Raw genomic sequence first — 19,612 nt, forward strand, 5'->3', positions numbered from 1 at the left:
TTAAAAGTCATAGCCAAATCAAGTCTAAGAGGATGTTTGAGATAGTATCAGTGCTAGTTTTTTAAAATATTTTTTATTTATAAATATATTAAAATAATATTTTTTATTTTTTAAAACTCATTTTTCACTTATACACATCAAAACAATTAAAAAATACATAAAAAATTTAACTTAAAGCAATTTTTTAAAAAAATTTCACAAAAATCCAGTTGCACCACTAACCCAAACAATCTCTAAATATTTGGATTATAATAACTTTTATAGTTACAGCATATCGTAATTTTTTGTTAATCAAAATTTATAAAAAGAGTTCAAAGCAAAATTATGATGTGTTGATTTAACAAACACTTTCAATTATGTTAACATCTAGCCCATCACAACAACAAACATAGCGGAACTGAACAAAGTTGAATATTACTACTTGCCGTCTACTTCCTTGGTGTCTGTGAACAGTTGAGAGACTACAGAATCTTACTTGACTGGAAAATGTATCAAGAAATCTGTCTAACATGGGATACTTTATTCCTTCTGGTGGCAGTTCGACTCCCAAGTGTATTTACAGAGCCGCTGAAAATATGCACGATCAACTTATCTCGTGTTCGGTTCCGAGCTGTGCTGATTGAGAGCTTGGTGCACAGGAGGGCAAGCTATGTGATTTCTCCGGGAACCTGTGAACAGAATAAAAAACGAGGTTGGAAGAAGCTCCTTGAATTGAAGTTTCACATCACAGTTGCTACAACATCTCAAGGGCCATTTTCATGAAGATGTGATCCCGAAACTGGATGCATTTTCCAGCCAGAAAAACACTTGCTTTTTTTGGAGAATTCAGAAAAAGCCAGTTCATCATCTGTAAAGAACATGTAATAGCAGCAGTCTAAAACAGCATTACTGTGTTTTCACCCCCTGAGCATCTTCTTCTGTTTATCAACAGAGAGAGGTGTCTCAAGTGGGACAGTGCTTTTCAATCAATTGTCCTCAATTTTTACTTTGCTTCTTGCCTTCTACAGCACCAGCTTGATATGACAATTATCAGTGGCACTGTAAGATCAATTATGAAAGTGAAACCTTCACCTTTTTCCAAGTTAAAAGGATCAAATCAAGGGCAATAAGCGCTGCAAGATAACTTCATTTAAAAATCAATGATAAGATTTGCTTCACAAACATGACAAAGAGAGGGCCCATCTAATTAATGCATTGTGACGGACGATGGATGAACCACGTAAGTTCTTGAACCATCCACCGATCCATAGCCCAACCTTGGAAGTTGACAGCTTCCGATCCAGATGTCCTCTCACACATCATGTCCCAGAAATATCATCTCAATATCTGAGAGGACATTAATGAAAGCCAATATCTACTTTCAAGGCTGGGTCCAATAAACGTGCACGTAAAAAGTCAGCGTCAAAACAACAATGTGGAGAAGTTCATCAGCACAGAACCAGCACGAACATGTCAAGCTTTTCCATGAATAGAAAATGGAGCATCTATTTTGATCTTATGCATGAACATTGTACAAGAGTAGGACAGCACTCTTCTAATTTCTAAATGCAATAAACTACCCCTTATCATATGCTTCATTGTTTTTATAGTTAATTCTATCATTTTATGTCATCTTTGTTTATATTTGGATGAAGTTCAAAACTCCAACAATATAAACACGTTCAGTTCAAAGTGCATTGGTTACTTTGAGTATTTTCTCTATTTACTTTTAATCTGTCAGAAAATTGCTTTAAAAGCAATATTCACTGGGATTTTTTGTACAATACAAGAGAACTAAAGAAAAAAAATACTACTGCTAAGATTTGTCCAAGGAAATGAACTTTAAGAAGAAAATGGCATTAAGCTTAAACTAGTCGCGCTACACGGCGGGGAACAAATTTTTTCTTTAGCAAAAAAAATTGAAAATGGCTGTTTTTAATGTTTTTTTGAGGAAAAAAACCAAATAATAAATTAAAAAGATTAGACACTTATCTAGCTAAATAAATCGTTAATTTACATCTCATTACGGGTTATAATTTTTTTTATTAGAAAAATAAATGCTCATGTTTTTTTAATGTTTTTTTTTTTGAGAAAAACAATCATAATAATAAATTGAAAAATTCATGCATGTATTAATTAAATCAACTGAAAATCATCTGAAAAAAAATCAAAGTTAATTAAATCAACTGAAAATCGATTGCATTGATGAAATTATAAAAAATAAAAAGAAAATTTTTCAATAAAAATAAAATATAGATAAACTTAATATCCAAAGCCAATACTTTTATCTAATGCAAATGTATTTTTCTGTCCCAAAGCTTTTTTTTTATCACAATATAATTTTTTTTTATCTCTAAAAATAAAATTAATTTATATAGTGCACAAAAAAAATCATGAAAGTAAAATTATGGCTCGCATGCATGTTCAAAATATAACGAAGTTAAAACCATATGCATCATATTAATTAATTTAATTTAATTAACATCTTAGGTTTTATAAATTAATCATTGCTAGTCTGTATCATTTAAACATGTCACCCTCTTATTATATCACCCAATACGTTTTAATTTTACGATTTAAAGTGTTTTTAGCCACTATGCATTAAATTTCAAACATCCTAACATCTCAATTTTTTTTAAGTTAGGAAAATAAAGATACAACCCACAGCATATGTGAGCTTATTTTTTTCTAAACTTTAAAAAAGACATAAATTTAACAAATACAATGAATTTAAAAATTCAAGATACCCTGAATTATTTTTAAAATTAATAAAAAACAACAAAGTATAATCCCTAAAAAAATTAAAATATTAAAAAAACAACCAGATGAATTTTCAAAACCTGAATCAATCACTACATTTGAGAGTGGGCAAAAATTATCCAAAACACAAAAAAATTTATATAACACTAGCATTTTTAAAGAACTCAAAGAAAACTTGAGAGTCAACAATTTCAAATAATTTAAACTAAATTTAAAATATAAGAAATAGGCACCTGTCAATATAAGAAAAAAAAATATTAAAAAAAACACCTATTTTGTATCCCGTATAATGACTATTTTACACCAATTTATCCAAGGCGCACACTTACAACAGTATAAAGGTAGAACGCAAACTGTCACTGGGACAAGGAAATCCATAGTCTACTGTTCTTCATAGTAAGGCGGTGTTGACTGAACACACAATTCATTTCCATCTGCATCACCATCATCATCCTCATCCTCATCCTCATCAGCGTCCACCCAGTTACTAGGATGACGTTGTGAAAAACTATGTGCATTAGTTTCTGATCTCTCTGGGAGCAGAAAATCGAAAAATTGTAAGTACATAGCAGGGGAAAACATTTTTAAGGTTAGCCCAACAGAAGACTACAACTAACCTTGGGCTTCTTTTGCATGATCTTTTTGCACAGGATGGCCGCTAATACATCAAGTCAAGGAATTGAAATTCAAATCATCAAATAGGCATCAGAATTAGTGCAAAAGACTAATACAAACATTATAGTAATATTATGGTGGAGTCATGCCAGTGCATGATATTTTTTGTGCTATTGGAATTCCAGTTTTGATAACAAGTAATGATATTCAGGGAGAATCTAAATTGATTAGTTATATAGAAATTTCACAGAACAAAGAACCTGGTTATGGCGTGGATAAAATGTTTGAGAGCATTTACTTCATTTTTTTTCATGCTTTCAATCTACTTGCCAAAAAACAAAAGAGCCCTCTTTTGTGAGGATTGCTAACAGATTCAAGCTCGCAATTTCCTGGTCAGCAAGCACATGTCATGGACATCTTTCCATTCATATGAATAGTGCTTTGATAATTTTGAGTTGAAAATACAAATCAAAGCCTTAAAATTTATGCTCACAACTACCAAACTCAACCAAAAATGCAAAAAAACTGAATTAAGTATGCTTTTATATTCACCAACAGAAATTGTTTTTTTGCCTTTGCAGATTGTAAACACGGATCCATACGGTTGGAAAAGATGAAGACAAATGGAGCAATAATATCAAGTTGTGAATTACCTGTGTGGGCCACATATCAAAGTCCTTGTACCTTAGTTCCAAGCAACTCAAAACACTAATATTAGCTATATCCAAATTATCTACTTAATGCAACAAAAATTTTTATTATGACCATGTTAGAGGCTGAAACCTGCATGTGCAGTCCATCCAGTTCTCTGTGCCAGCTAGTGGCCTGTAAGACTGGAGACATTGCCCACCAAACATACTTTGAGAGAAAGAGATGCAAAGTTCCATCACTAGAAATTAAAGCGACGAGAAATCTAAAAATCACATAAACAGACAAGGTAACATACTGAAACAAACAGTAACAGTTAGGATACAGACTAGGATTCACAGCAACATTTTCTCTAGCAGATGTGTCTTTGGATATATGCATTGTGCTGATCCTTTGGATTTCCCTCTGTTCATTAGCATTCAAGTCTCTTTCTCCTGGAGCCTGCCTTGCTTCAGCACCACCACCACTACCACTTCTTGCTGCACTTCCTGCATGAAGTGAAAGTATGCAAGATTTGCAGGTGCACATATAAAGTCGGCATTGAAACTTTGAACAATTACCTGAAAGTTCAGACCAAATTCTGGTGTGATCAGATGGATGTTCAGATACATTGACTCCACATCTCTCTTGTTGTCCTTGCGACCCTGTCCCATCTGCAGCCTGACCATGTGCCGTGGCTTGTGGAGGTTCTGGTCGATTTCCTTCATGGAGCTGTGATATAAGCATGGTTGCAAGTACAAGAGTAGCATCGAAGTTTGAGCTCGATCCATCATCCAGACCAAATTTTGGTGCCATTAAAATAGGCCTGTATACCAACAAATGGTTTTTGCACAAATGGAATCATATTTTTAGATAATCTTAATACTAAATCCCAAATGGCAAGAAAAAACAAACAAGGGCTGCTGATGCAGTGTGCATTAATGGTGTTATACAAATGCACGAGTCTGAATTACTGATGCAATACAACTTGGGATTTAGCTTCTCTTTTAACAAAGGTTTGAATTGTCAGTGTTAAGCAATGCAAATCAATCTGCAAATACTAATATTACTAGCAACACTTCTAGGCTAATGTTCCACTGAATTGCATTCAATCTACAGAAATTTATCTCTTTAGCTTAATGTAATTATAAATCAAGGCCATGCTGCGTGCACACACATATTCATGGATGAAGACTGCCAGAAACTTTTCACATGGAAACATGCTGAGGCTTCAATTTGTGACCAAATGGATACTTAACATCATGGTCAGTCTGCAGATAGGCTGAATCCAGCGGTTGAACATGAAACTCATAAAATGAGTAACCATTCTTCAGGAAGGGGGCAAAGGGCAAGAAGGCAAGAAAATGAAACAGAAGGTTAATAACTAAAACATAAAGAAGAAACATCTTACTCTCCAGCCTTTTCAAGATATATATGAATATCAACTTCGCAACCCTCGCAGAAAGAAAGAAATGCCTGCAATTTAGAAAAAATGACAAATCACCCAAATAGACATGTTAACTCTTTGGTCAAAATATAAAAATCAAACCAGAAAATAACATGACAATAATTATAACAACAGGAACCATGATTAGCTGGCATTAATCTCCATTTAAATGTCATAAAGGGTTGTTAAAAAGAATAAGGATTAGTCAACTTGAGCAAATGACACAACTGTTATGAAAACTAAAATGATATGCTTTGGGATCAGAACCAGGACCACTAAACCTTCAGTTCCTTCACACCAAATGTCACATCCACAGGGTCTCCACTGTGAGTATACTGGACAAATTCTTCAGCTGGATCTATCCACAGCTGAGTGTGCAGTGAAGAGTCGTTGTCTGCAGTTGAAAATTTGAAGCATGAATATCCTGTTTGAAATGGTCAGGAATGCAAAAAATCATGAGTTCGCACCCTTGGTTGGGTCTATGTAACTTCTAAGTTCAACAGCTTTTCCTCCTATTTCATTTTCAGTGTCAGAAGCCATGGATGCACGTTCTGTTGCAATGATGGTGATCTCCTGGAGTGATGACTGAAAATTGGCAAGCAGTCTGTTAAGATCATGAGGTCTCACAACTAAGCTGCTTGGATATCTTCTCCTGTCAAGAGACAGACGTTGAATGTCCGGCTCAACATTGCAAGTAATCCAATAGGATTTTCTCATACCTGAACGTAGGAGCTATGAATTTGTTGTGACCATAAAAGAATCAAATATATAACACACTACATAATTAAACTTGTGTGGTAATTATGGTTGTACTCTGAATCTCCGATAACAACATTTCACAGAAGCACTCCAAGCAAACAGTCAAGAATAAAAGGATGTGGGCAACATCAGTAGTTCAATTGGAACCTGAAATTTGAAGACTCTAATGCCACAAACACAATTCAAGGAATACGATAGTATTTACAGGGGCAAATTGTCACTATACTAGCTTCCTTGCTTTATAATTCTTGTCAGGACTAGTCGCGACTAACTTTGACCTTCAATTACAAATCAACTCAACAAGTCTTTATTGGACACTAAGGCATGAAACATACTGGAGTAACCATGTTTCTTACTACTATCATTGAAATGATATCTTCCATGGTTTCCCTGCATAAAATGCATAAAGATATAATGCCCCCCGAAGTAGCAGTTGAACTCTCACTTTGTTGCCAGCAAACTCTACTATAGTATCCGTTAGATATTATTATCACCAACCATATAAAGGCGCCAACCACCAATCATCTCCACTTCCCAATATTAAGTATACAGCGATTAAATGAGTAGTATACAAAGCACTAAAAAACAAACACATTTACCATTGAAGCATTCCAAAGTCCATTTCACTTTAGAAGCATCCGGATCAGGCAAATGCACACTCAGATGATCAACACCTGCAATTGGCGTCCTAAGAACCGAACAAATCGCCTGAACACACGCTTGCAAAGTCAGTAATCAACACCGCTAGATTACCTAACACCATTACTTAATTCTAATCTCAAATTAAAAGGCTATGACCATTAATTACCTTCAGAAGCACACTGAATTTGACTTCGGTACCGGAAACTGTATACACATCAAAGAAACTCGCCTTAAATGTAATACACTGGTACGCAGATCGTGATGAATGTAGCGTGTGGAGCGAAAGCTGGAGAAATGTTATCCAAAATTTAAACCTAATCGATGATTAACCAACCAATAACGCTTTTTTTGTACTTAATTCCTACTAGAGTGAGTGTAATTAGCATTTCTCTATCTTAAAACCCTAAAATCAGAAATAATTAATTAAAAAACATGAAATAAATTAAAATAGTGATTACAAACTAATTGAAGATAAAGAACAACAAATTTCAGTTTCCGAACGTGTTTGGAGAGAGGGAAAGTGAAAAGGAGCGAGTACCTGAGAAGGAGAAGCTTGGATAGCAAGCTCGTTGCCGATACGTGAGAGGCACGTGATGGAGCGAGCGAAGGTTTTCAGCGCGTTTCCGCTGAGACTCAACTCCATCTTTGTGATTCTCTCTCTTTCCCCCAAATGTGTGTAGCGATAAATAGACGAGAATTTTCTCGCTATGGAATTGGCGGGAAGAAATAAGTATATTCCTAATTTTACTTCTGTAAATGAATTATATACTGATATCTAGGATTTTTTACACAATGACTTGTTTGCTGTTTACCTAAAATATAAATCGTGTTCTGAAATCAATGGGTCCGTTTTACATGTATTAGAGCCGATTTTATGTTTATTTTTTAAAATATTTTTTATTTAAAAATATATTTTTTAATATAAATATAATTAAACAATTTAAAATTTTTTAAAAATAATTTAAAAAAACACTTTAAAAACTCAAAAAACTCTAAACTTACAGTAAAATATAATTACGGACAGAGTTAGGATAATTTTCTAGGATGTCAAAACTTAAATATTACTTGCTTTGATTTTAAAAATTAAATTTATTATTTTCAAGCCATGATATTATTGGGATTTTTTAAGGCCCGACCCCGCTTGTCCCCTAGTTTTGCCACGAAGCACGCAACAACGTGATCACGAGCAATGGCAAGAGAGCTTTGAACTTGGTAATTTACAACTCACTACTTCAATTTTTCATAATTTGCATCGCTTTTGAGGAAACCTTCGAGTTTTTCTTTGTTTTTTTTTTCAAAAAATATATCTTTCTTTATTTACCATCCATTTCAATACTCGAAGAATAATCCTTTACTTAAATAGCTTAAAAAAAAATTAAATTCAAGAGTGATATGATGAAGATTTTAGAATGAGATTTCGGAGAGAATTCTCGTAAGAGCAGCACTACTCAATTTCCAAATCAAATATAAAAGAAAAAATTTTCACCTAAAAAAATTAAAAAGAATTTTTATATGTGTGTGTATATTAAAAAAAAAAGCATATTTAGGAAAATATCCTAAAATAATTATACAGAGGCGAAGGATGCACTTATAACGCACAGACGAAGTTTTCAAACAGACGGCAACGTTTAGCATTAAACTGCAAAGTCATCAGGGGCATTTCCGTCCATATATAATCACAACTAAACACTAGGGTTCTGCAGCCATATAAAAAACAGCAAAGAAAGCCTTCATCTCCTACTCAGCTTACCCTAGCAGTGGCAGCCTCTCCTCTTCCTGGTACTCCCTCTCTCTCTCTATCCTCCTTTTCTTTGATAATAACTGTGAAGTGGACAAGTTTCTTAAAGAAGGGTTGTTTGTAAAATCAGGTGATTTAGAGCTTAAACTGTATTTGGGGTAGAAAATCAAAAGCAGACAAGATGCAGAACGAAGAGGGACAAAACATGGATCTTTACATCCCCAGGAAATGGTATCTTAACTTTCTCTGCCTGTCTATTTTTGGTTTGGTTTTTTTAAGGTAAGGAATCTTAGTTAAGGTTGCTTTTATTGTTATGTTGTTTTGCAGCTCCGCCACAAACAGGCTTATCACCTCTAAGGACCATGCGTCTGTTCAGATTAATATTGGTCATTTGGATGCCAGTGGTCATTACACTGGCCAGTTCACCACTTTTGCGCTATGTGGCTTCGTCCGTGCCCAGGTATTTTCTTGCTCTTATTTTTCTTGCCTCGAATTAGAAATCTACTGTGAATTTTTTGGTGTTCTTTGTTAACACGTAGCTTATTTATTGTCTGTTATTGCTGCTGCTGTTGATTTTTTCGTTTTTTTTAATATCCCTTGATAGAAGGCTCCAATCGATGGAGATGGGTAGTGTTTGGACCTATGTAGATGGGGCTGTCGTGGCGTTAGAACATGGATTCTTTGGTTTAGGATTCTAGTCTGGGAAAGAGTTAATGATCATGCTTAGAGTATCCTCTCTGGCCTTTTTTCTTTTGGATCTAATAGCTTATTAGTTCCTTTGTTGGATAGTCTAGTGCCTCCATTTGGATTATCAAAATCTCCTAAGATGATTTGTTTTTATTTTTATTCTTACAATGATATTTATCCACCCATCTTGATAATGGATGTCTGGTTTTTTGTCTTGTAAGTATTATTTAATATTACTTTTCTTGGGATTTTATTGTTTTATTTTCTGTGTTTTGCCCAATGATGCACAATACAAACTGTGTTGAATGGTTGCAAATGGCCTGTTCATTGATAGCCTTCACTCCCCACCTCATCCACCTCCACCACCTCCGCCACACACCTTTTATGCACACAAAAGTACACTTTGTGGTGGTGTGTGAAGGCTTTTGATGAACCCCATTAGCGAAAAATCATGTATGATTTTCAGAAGCTATGAGATCTGAGGGCTTTTGAACTTTTATTTCATTTTAGAAAACTAAAATTATTGTCTCTCTTCACTTCTTCACTAATAACTTGATCAGTTTTCTGTTGATAGTATAATGCCATGCTTTTGTTGGTCTCCCTTTTGAATAATTAGTTTTATCTTTTGATAATATTTATTTATCTCACCAAAGACTTAATAATTTAGCTTTTGCTAGCAAACACATTTTGGTTCTAATTTTCTTGATCGGGGTTCTGTTTTGTTTATCTATGCTTTGCCCGATGATGCACAACATAAACTTTGTTGAATGGTTGCTGATGTGCTGTTCATCACTAGGCTTCACTCACCACCACTTCCACCTCCTCCTCCTCCACCACCTCCTTCTCCACATCTCCACCCTTTTGCACACATTTATATATTGTGGTGTTGTGTGAAGGCTTTTGATGAATGCCATTAGTTTTAAATCATATGTGATTCTCAGAAGCTATGAGATCTGAGGGCTTTCTAACATTTATATATTCTTACAAACCGAACAATATTTGTGATTTGGAGTTCTTAATGCAGCAGAAAATTCATATGCAGACTTTTGAGTTTCAGAGACTGAATATTTGATTGACTGGGGTCCCTTTTATTTTATAGCCTTTTGAGTTTATGTTGTATAGCATCTTATCGTTAGCAAACTTTGCTCGTGTGCTTGGTTCAAGAAGTCGTGGCCCATTCTACAAATGGATTTGATTTAGATAACCCTATCCTTCATCATTCAAATAGATAGTATAACCATCATGTCTTTTAAATGGAAGAGATCCTCATTGGAGAGAAAAGGCTTATTTTGTCATTTAGGACTTGGTGAATATGTTGCCATGTTTATTGCATCTATTCATTCATGGCTATTCGTTTAGCTCCTTATTCACAATGTACGGATTTCCCCTGAACTTTATTAACGTAAAAAAGTATCAGGTTCCTTGATTATACCCTCGCTTGTAGATATAACGTTGGGTTTATTACTCTCTTCATGCCTTGATACATTTTTACTTTTTTTTGCGCCCAACTCACATGTGAATATGCTGATATACTTCCAGGGTGATGCTGACAGTGCCGTTGACAGGCTTTGGCAAAAGAAGAAGACTGAACTCCGCCAGCAGTAACTGCATTAGAGTTTTGTTTTTGTCCTTCAAACATTGTTAGTGCAAGAAAGTGACAACTGCTCTCATTTTCGTGAACCATGTTCTTTTAGTTCTCTGCCCGAACAAGAATCTATTACTTAGCTATTATATTTTGAAATTTCGTTATGTCCAGGATTTTAATAATTTTCCATCCAAGTTTTTTAAGTTTTAGAATCCACAATTTGTAGTGAGGTGGGGGCAATCTCCATCACGTTGAAGACCCGTTAGTATTGCGATCATTTGCAGTCGGAAGTGCCTCGAAACTTGCCTCCAATTTCCAACTCTTTCTGTTCGAAATGAGGCGGTAGGGGATTAACAACACAACTGCATGACCTCTAAGATTTTATAATGGGTTTGCTAGAACTAGGAATGCATCGGGCCATATATTTTGTTCAAAAGACCAAACCTTTTTGACTTTTTGTGGTTCCACGACACCATATGATCAGGTTTGAAAAGTGTGGTGCCAGCACAAGTCGTCGAACAAACCTGAATTTCTTGTTTCACAACACCATATTTTTGCTACGTCATTTTTTGCTGTGCTTTCATCTGAGTTTTATAAAGATGGTGTCTTCTTGTGAAACTACTCATTGTATTTATAATTAGAATTTGCTGTAAGATCGTAAGCTCTACTCCTAGCTATACAAGACTTGGAGGTTTTTCTAACACGAGGCCTCTTAAAGATATAGCTAATATACCTACTATGCTATCAATTTAAACGTTCATATAAAACTCTCTGTTTTTAGAAATCTTTTCCTGCCATGTTTTTAAACAGCTCGCAAGCAACATAGAGGTCTTTTAGATCATCCCATTTGCTAAAACCTCGACGTTTCTAGAAGTCAGCAATATTTTTGCATCCATGGCTGGGAGGAAGAGGAATTCCGACTGCTTGTATATCAATTATCTTCCGCCGATCAACGGCAACCTTTCCTCTTCCTCCAGCCTCTTGCGCAATTGATTGGCTATCCCTAATTCAATTTCTATACTGAATGAAAACCCAAGTTGTTCTGCAGTCTCCCCTCGAATCCTACTGACATATGACATCTGAATTCTGGGATAAAGTTGCAATTACAACTTTGAACAAATTATCTTTCCACCACCTCCCGTTCCATATACCCCCGAGGCATTCAAAACCAGCATTGTAGATCCCACATCTCTGTATCCTGGCAAAATGCACCTCCGTTGCAGCCTGATAGGGAACCGTCGTGACATCAACGGTCTCATCCCGGATTTCAGCAATAAAAATTGCCCCCTTCACTGCTTTCCTGCCAAAGTGATGTCGAATCTTTAAATCTGGACACTTTCCACACAAAATTGTCTCCTTTTCCCTAATTTCATCTTTCACCATTTCCCTTTCCTCCTTATCAACCAACCGTTTCTTTCACTCTGTACAGCCATTTCAAAAGAGTCTTTTCAAAATACTTTTTCTTTAAATGATATTTTTTTATTTTTAATATTAGAATATTTAATCTAAAAAAATAAAAAAATATATTTAAAATAAAAAAATAAAAATTTAAAAAACAATGTTGATCTACTATATCTTAATAAGAACCTAAAAAAACAATCCAGGAAACAGCCACTGACAGGCTCGACCGAAATAGCAAGAGTCTCTTTATTAAGATAATGGCAATTTGAAAGAAACAGAACAGGGATTCAACCATAACAGTGTCAGTCTCCACGCCAAGTGTTTTTAGTAATAAGAAAGAAACGGTCAACGAAAACGGGACATACGGAGGTAGTGATTTTTTTTCCAAAAATAATAATATTGTGGTGTCTTCCTATTATTAATACTAATATTAATATTAACTTTGCCCAAAAGCTTTCCTCATTTCTTGGTTGCTAGTCGTTTGGTCGCGTTCCGCCACAAACCATGTCAAAAACAAAATCTCAGCAATTAAAAAAATGCATCCCTTAACAATGTATTTTATATAGCAGAAAGATTTTTTTTTATTAACATGGATGTCCGGATCAGCTTGCGCATATCTCAACTAATTTCTTAAATTCTAAAATTAATGAATATATAAGTCTCTAGTGGTAATCATATTAACAACATATGATTCAAATCTGAGATTATAGGAAAAAACAAACATGTTAATCTCAAGTTCTTATCACTAGATCACCTACTAGATATTTTTTTTTTCCTGGTAGAATATGCATTGCCTTTATTTAATAAAATAAATGGAAGATTAAAGTTAAAGACCATGTCGAGAAAACCAAGAACTATGTCCCCTACCTTGGATTTTAAATTGAACCATGTCAGGGCTTACCTCAAGTGACCTATTTCCTATTTAAAATCTGGTTTGATACGAAGGAACAAAAATTTACAAGATGACGTTGTTTTAATCTTTATTTTCATGCACTAAGATGGCGATGTTTTTATCACTTGGGCTAACTTGATTTATATTTTTTTTAATACATACAAATTGTCGAATGACATTTTAGTGTTGAATTGAAAATAATTTTATAAAATAAAAATTTATTTGTAATTAAATATGGAAATTAAAAAAATAATAATCAAATTTAATATAAGAAAACATACCCCAATTTGATATTGGAACGAAAAACTTAAATGTGCTCCCTGTAAATTTTAATTTATTTATTGTTTGGTCCCTATTATTTTATCATCTCATATTTTATCTAAAACTTTAATTTGTTTTTGTTTCGGCCCCTGGAAGTTATGAGTGAAGAGAGAGAGACATTGCGAGATATTGAGTAATTAAATATAGAAGTTAAAAAAATAATGACAAATTTAATTTAAGAAAACATACCCATTAGATATAGGAACAAAAAACTTAAATGTGCTCCCTGTAATTTTTAGTTTATTGATTGTTTGGTCCCTATTGTTTTACCATTTCATATATTTTCCAGAACTTTAATTTCTTTTTGTTTCGGTCCCTGGAACTTGGAAGTTATTAGTGAAGAGAGAAAGTCATTGCGGGATATTGAGGAGAGAAAAAACGGTCAGATGTCATTATATATATAATATTCTGGCAAAAAAAAAGTGATATTAATTTCAATAAATTTGTCTTTTTGAAAAAGATTTATTTGCGATTATTACTCGATTTTATTGTCTTGTCGTGGTTTCATTGGTCTATAAAGAAACACGCGTCTCCTGGAATAAAAATTAAAAAAAAAAACTAATATTTGTTAGTTTTATTATGAGATCAATTTGTTATATACCAATATTAAATCCTTTTTCAGGTAGTTCATTTTAAATGAGTGATTCATGTTTATATTATTGTGTTTATGGAGAAAAAATTCGCATTCTTTTCTTTAAATTGAAGGGTGACTGGAAAAAAAATTCAATATTCAAAAAATCCTTAAATAAATACATAGTTGTTTTTTTAATTTTTAAAGCACATAAAAGTAATTTAAACTGGATTTTATTTTACGATTTTTGTATGTTTGATATTATGGTGTAAAATATTATTTAAAATTATTTTTTATTTAAAAATATATTAAAATATTTTTTATATCAGTATAATAAAACTATTAAAAATCAAATTAATATTTTTAAAGTTAAAAACATTTTTAAAACACACTAAAATATAATTTGAACTGCAATTTCTAAGATGCCAAAGCAATGCATAACCGCATATCAAGGCAGGTGGCGAGTACCAATACTTAATTATTGCATGGTACTTAAGGCGAGTACCAATATTATTAGAAAATAATAAATTAAAAATATATTTAATTACTGACCAATGGGCAATGGATGGACTTCCCTAAATCTCAATGAAAATGACATCTAATAACTTTTCTGATATTCCTTCCTTTTTTTTTCAAATATTTCTTGTCTATCAAAGTTTGGAAAAACATTTAAAAACACCTTTAATAATAATACTTCATTATTTATATATACAAGCAAATTACTTTAAAATGCAATATTATTAGAAAATAATAAATTAAAAATATATTTATATAGAAGATATTATATAAGGATAGATTAATACACAATTTAAAAATATATTAATTTGATATATTTTGATATACAATACCTTAATTTAATTCAAACAGTATTGCTAGAAAACACATTCGATAGATCACCGAATATACAATAATTGCACATTTTAAATCATGAATTATAGGCAATATATATTATATAATACTTTAATCAGTGCATTTTAATCTTAGATTATGGTATGGATGCATAAGAGTGTTTTTTTAATATACTTTAGACTATTATTGTGCTATGACATATGCACACCCATTTTATTAAAATAAAAAACCACTTCTGCAGCTCTTATCAATGGAAAGTCATAAGATTTGATACCTCTTCCTCCAACTCCATACAAAATGCTGCTGTCTACAATATCTTTGCCACTAATGGTAAACATGAACCACTCCAACTGGGTTGATGACACGTGGACGAGGGCAGGTGTTCAGCAACCTGCACACCTTTCTGGACGATAACTAGAGCCAATACTGACCACCTACAATTTTTAAATGGGGCAAGTGGCTCAAAACATCTAGCTCGAGTGGGCCTGCTTCCTTGTTATTGGGACTTCCAATTGTTTTTTTTTTGCCTGGACTTTAGTGCAGCAATTCTGTCTCTGGTATATGCTTATCCAACATTCAACCGTTTATCCCGTTTTTATTTTTTGAAAGTGTTTCAAAAACAATTTTATTTTATTTTTAAATTTTTTTAATTTTTTTATATCATTTTGTTTTATTTCAAAAACATAATATTTTAAAATAAAATAAAAATTATTTTAATATATTTATAATAAAAAAACATTTAAAAAACAACTACTATTATAATCCATCAAATCAGGTGGCTAGCAATCCAATTGTAAATCCATGCTCCATTGAACATGGCTAGACATCATGCTTCGTCGTAGCACCACCATCCATAATCATTGCTAATGTGGTATAATAAATAATTAAATAGTCCACGGACTAATGTTGATCATTATCAATCTAATAATTCTTTTTGAAAGTATTTTTTTTTTTTTTGCAGTAAAACTTTTCTATTTTACCTAATTCTCTTTTATTTGTTCTATTGTTTGAGAAATTAAAAAAAAAAGTAACATGAAATTGACAGAAGGGTTAAGTTAAAAAAAATTAAAAAATTAAATTAACATAAAAGTTTTTTAAAACTACAAGGATTAAATTATAGTCTGCTTGTGTTTGTTTCCAAATCAACTTTTTTTTCTGCATAAAAAGAAGGCAGATGGATTGGGCTGAAGGAATCGGGTTCCTGATAATTGGAAATTTCTTGGTAACTGATGACAGGAATACGCAGATGCCATGTTTCATTGACTGAATTCAAATGAAAGGTACTAATTGCCCAATGAATCTTTCCATCCCTACACTTGTCAAAATAAATCTTATCCATTATCGTTTTATGATTTTTTTAAATAAAAAAATCAATATAAATTTTAATAAAATCAACTAGATCATGAATTGATATGGTATATTAACTGAATCAACTTTTTCATTATTTAATTTAAAATTAATATTTTTAAAACCCGGCCTATACCATGGATCGACGAATCATTGCTCGACTGCCCTACCAAGTTTCCTCCTGTATTTATTTTGCAGTCGAGAATTAGATTTATAGGATGGCAATACTGGTTTAATTCTTAAACTTGTCTCTAGGTTTTTGCAGCTCGTTTAATAGAATGGCACGTGCAAAGAAAAAGGCATCAGCAAAGCTGAGGGGACCCTAGAGACCCCAATTATACAGCTCTGTCTATCTTCCAAAACATTGGTTTTAGCTGCAGAGATGAGAGAAAACTCTCATAATCATGCAGCAGTGCTGTTTATCTACTGCCCATGATTATTGCCCTTTAAAAATCATTACTTTGTTAGAAAGGACACCTCCATAAAGAATAAGAATAGCACTTGAGGGTCTAGTTGCTGTGGTCAATCGTGTGACTTGTTCCGTCCCCGTTCCGGGTTCAACCCTCTATGTGCACGCCTGTCACCCCCGCGGTGTCTAACCTGCCCCTGGGCTTGCAGGATGTTCAGTGGGCCGTGGGGAATAGTCGTGGTGCGCGCAAACTGGCCCGGATATCCCACGTAAATAAAAAAAAATAAATAAATAAAACAGTAAGATTCTCATTTGATATCAAGCTCCGATTGTCAAGTGACCGTCTAGCAGGAAATAGAAAAAAAAAAAAAAAAAAAGCCACGAGAGCTTTCTAGACATCGAAAAAGACTAGTGAAGGAAGGATCGGTGGATTTTGAGTTTTTTTTCCTTCAAAATTATGATTATTTTTTTTTATTATCGTGAATATTCGGGCTAATTTATATTTATCTCGATCAATTTTATAGGTCCTGAAATTAATAATCATATAAGTTTTTAGTAGTTATTATATTAATAACCATATGACTCGAATTTGAGATTACAGGGAAACAAACATTTTAGTCTCAAACTCTTACCACAAGACTACCTACTAGAAGATCAAATCTTACGTGTGTATTATTGGTATAATTGTGATGTACAGTATTTTTTAAAAGTATTTATCATTTAAAAACATATTAAATATATTAAAATTATAAAAAAATATATGTTTTAAATATTTTCTTAATAAAATATAATTTTAAAACATATCCGAAAACAAAAGGCTATCGTGCTAGTAGAGACACTCGAACTGTTCATAAAGTCGAGGTTTGCACGTCGTTTTCAAGATTTAAGAATGAAAACGATACCCTCGAGAGAATTGTAGTGCTACTCAGTAGGGCCTACCAGACGTTAGTTCCTAATCTACTTGGTACCATGTAAGGCGCCCATAATCCATTAATTAGTTAATGAAATTAAATAATTAATTGGGAAATTTGTCATTAACAGAATGGTTCAAACTTCAAATGGAGTTGGCGAAGTGTCACTGTCGGAGAAGAAATGGTATGTTGGTCCAAGACAGTCTAATTAAGTCAAAGTAGAAGTTAATTAAGAAGCATTGTGTGATTCCCTTCTTTTATAAGCACCTTCCTGGCCCGGTTCAGAGAGAGGGGCAGAGAGGTACAAAAGAAAAGAAGTGGCATGTACACTACTACAAATTTACATTTTCTTTTATACATATATAAACTTTTTTTTTAATGCATTTAACAGAGGAGAAATCTAGTATTTGATAAATATAAAATATAATATAAAAAATAACTAACACGATTAGAGGTGATCATTTTCTATTCGATTTGATTTTTATAAAAAAAAATAACCAAACTAAATTTTTTTTAAAAAAATCGAAACCGATTCAAACAACCAGTTTCGGTTCGGTTCGGTTTTTTTAGAACAAAAACCGGTTCAAACCGGTATAGCTTGGTTTTTCTGGTTTTGCTCGATTTTGGCTAGGATTTTTTCCAGTTTGGCTCGGTTTTTCGATTTGGCTCGATTTTTTCGGTGTCGGTTTGGCTCGATTTTTTCAGTGTCAAGCTTGTAAAACTGAAATCGAACCAGTTGGTTTTTTCAAAATTTTAATCGGTTTAGTTAATTTTTTTTCATGGTTCGGTTTTTTTGGTTTTCTTGATTTAATCGGTTTTTTAATTTTTTTACTCACCCCTAAACACAACAAATGCACCAATGAGTGAAAGTGTTTATATTTTTTTATCAGAGTGCGAGACATCGTTTGTTGGCTAACTGCCACGACGCCTCCTTTTATGTGAGGCAACGCCCTCTTTTCATAAGTTTTTTTTTTTTTATCTTTAATTTCATCACTCAATTATCTATTTTAAAAAATAAGATTTATAATTTTTTTTCAGTTTCATTTCAATTAGGTTATCATAATCTCATAACCTTGATAATAGATTTGGGCGGTTAACCCATGTATTTTTTTGGACGTTTTCTTTTTACATAATTTTTTTTTTAGTTTCATCTTTTAAAACTAGTCTATTTTAAAAATTAAATTTTATTAATTTTTATATTTTATCTTTTATTAGACTATCTCATTCGTATAATTCGATTCACAAGGTTTGGTGGCTTTACCAAGATTTGGGAGTGTTTTATTTTTAGGTTTTTTTTATTGATTGTTTTTTTAAGTCTTCTATATTTAAATTGTCAAGGATTGATGATCGTTATTTTTTTTAAACTGTTGTTTATAAAGTTAGCTCAACCTCCTGACCTGGATTGCAAATTTGAATGATAGCTTAGGTTAACTTGGAATTCAACATTTTTTTTTTGATAGGTGTTCTTTTCTTTTCGGTTATTATTATTATTTTTTTAAAAAAATCAATTAATTTATTATTGTTATTTTTTCACTCATATAATTAAATTAACATAATTTTTTCTTCTTGTTTAAAATATGCTATCAACACCCAATCATTGTTTTTTTATATATATTATAAAAAAACTAGCCCCGCTCATAACAAAGCTGGGGGGGTGATATATTTCTATTAGCCTTGTTTGAGCTCATAATACCACTACAGCTTGAAAGAGAATTGGTTATCTTGGGGAGGAAGATGGATTGGACTGAAGGAATCAGGTTCCTAATTCATGGAAATTGCTTGGTAAATGATGTCAGGAATATGCAGATGCCGTGTCTGATTGACTGAATACGCTTCTCTCAATGAATCATCTTCTTTCATATCGCTGCTCCATAAAAATCTTATCCTTTTTTTTTTTCCTGACAAATATTATTTTGTTCGCTTCTCTCGCCGGTCCAAGATATGGATCGGGCAAGAACTATATTGTTCTATAGTGTTTTTTTTTTAATTATATTGTTTTATGTTTTTTTTTTACAAATTCATATGATATTATTTTAATTTTTTAAATAAAAAAATCAATTAAATTACAGGTT

General features: G+C 32.8%; 2 protein-coding genes across 3 annotated transcripts; one reads left to right on the forward strand and one right to left on the reverse strand.

The window, feature by feature from the left end:
- Window positions 1-310: 310 nt before the first annotated feature.
- Window positions 311-7,572, reverse strand: LOC133669351 (uncharacterized). 2 transcript variants are annotated; one of them, XR_009833883.1, is made up of 11 exons: window positions 7,368-7,572; window positions 6,996-7,115; window positions 6,787-6,895; window positions 5,896-6,147; window positions 5,710-5,822; window positions 5,393-5,457; window positions 4,563-4,807; window positions 4,328-4,490; window positions 3,357-3,397; window positions 3,069-3,272; window positions 311-668 (listed from the first exon to the last, which is right to left on the reverse strand). XR_009833883.1 is itself a non-coding variant. In XM_062089447.1 (10 exons), exons 1-10 carry the CDS (start codon window positions 7,470-7,472, stop codon window positions 3,121-3,123), a joined length of 1,365 nt encoding a protein of 454 aa, XP_061945431.1. In that variant the 5' UTR covers window positions 7,473-7,570; the 3' UTR covers window positions 2,959-3,120. The 2 variants fall into 2 exon arrangements, 1 of the variants encoding a protein (XP_061945431.1); XM_062089447.1 differs by lacking the exon at window positions 311-668 and having other exon boundaries at window positions 2,959-3,272; window positions 7,368-7,570.
- Window positions 7,573-8,450: 878 nt separating this feature from the next.
- Window positions 8,451-11,003, forward strand: LOC133668962 (small ribosomal subunit protein eS21y). The gene is made up of 4 exons (XM_062088976.1): window positions 8,451-8,608; window positions 8,698-8,798; window positions 8,895-9,027; window positions 10,794-11,003. Exons 2-4 carry the CDS (start codon window positions 8,749-8,751, stop codon window positions 10,857-10,859), a joined length of 249 nt encoding a protein of 82 aa, XP_061944960.1. The 5' UTR covers window positions 8,451-8,608; window positions 8,698-8,748; the 3' UTR covers window positions 10,860-11,003.
- Window positions 11,004-19,612: the final 8,609 nt, after the last annotated feature.

Source organism: Populus nigra, chromosome 12 (assembly GCF_951802175.1).
Source record: "Populus nigra chromosome 12, ddPopNigr1.1, whole genome shotgun sequence".
Lineage (NCBI taxonomy): Eukaryota > Viridiplantae > Streptophyta > Magnoliopsida > Malpighiales > Salicaceae > Populus > Populus nigra.

Bases quoted from the DNA above. Each gene is read 5' to 3' on its own strand.
- LOC133669351 (XM_062089447.1), bottom strand. From the start codon at position 7,472: ATGGAGTTGAGTCTCAGCGGAAACGCGCTGAAAACCTTCGCTCGCTCC. The intron at 7,116-7,367 runs GTACTCGCTCCT...ACATTTCTCCAG, and splicing joins TCCAAGCTTCTCCTTCTCAG to CTTTCGCTCCACACGCTACA. The intron at 4,808-5,392 runs GTAAGATGTTTC...GTTGGTATACAG, and splicing joins TATCTTGAAAAGGCTGGAGA to GCCTATTTTAATGGCACCAA.
- LOC133668962 (XM_062088976.1), top strand. From the start codon at position 8,749: ATGCAGAACGAAGAGGGACAAAACATGGATCTTTACATCCCCAGGAAA. The intron at 8,799-8,894 runs GTATCTTAACTT...GTTGTTTTGCAG, and splicing joins CTTTACATCCCCAGGAAATG to CTCCGCCACAAACAGGCTTA. The intron at 9,028-10,793 runs GTATTTTCTTGC...ATATACTTCCAG, and splicing joins GTGGCTTCGTCCGTGCCCAG to GGTGATGCTGACAGTGCCGT.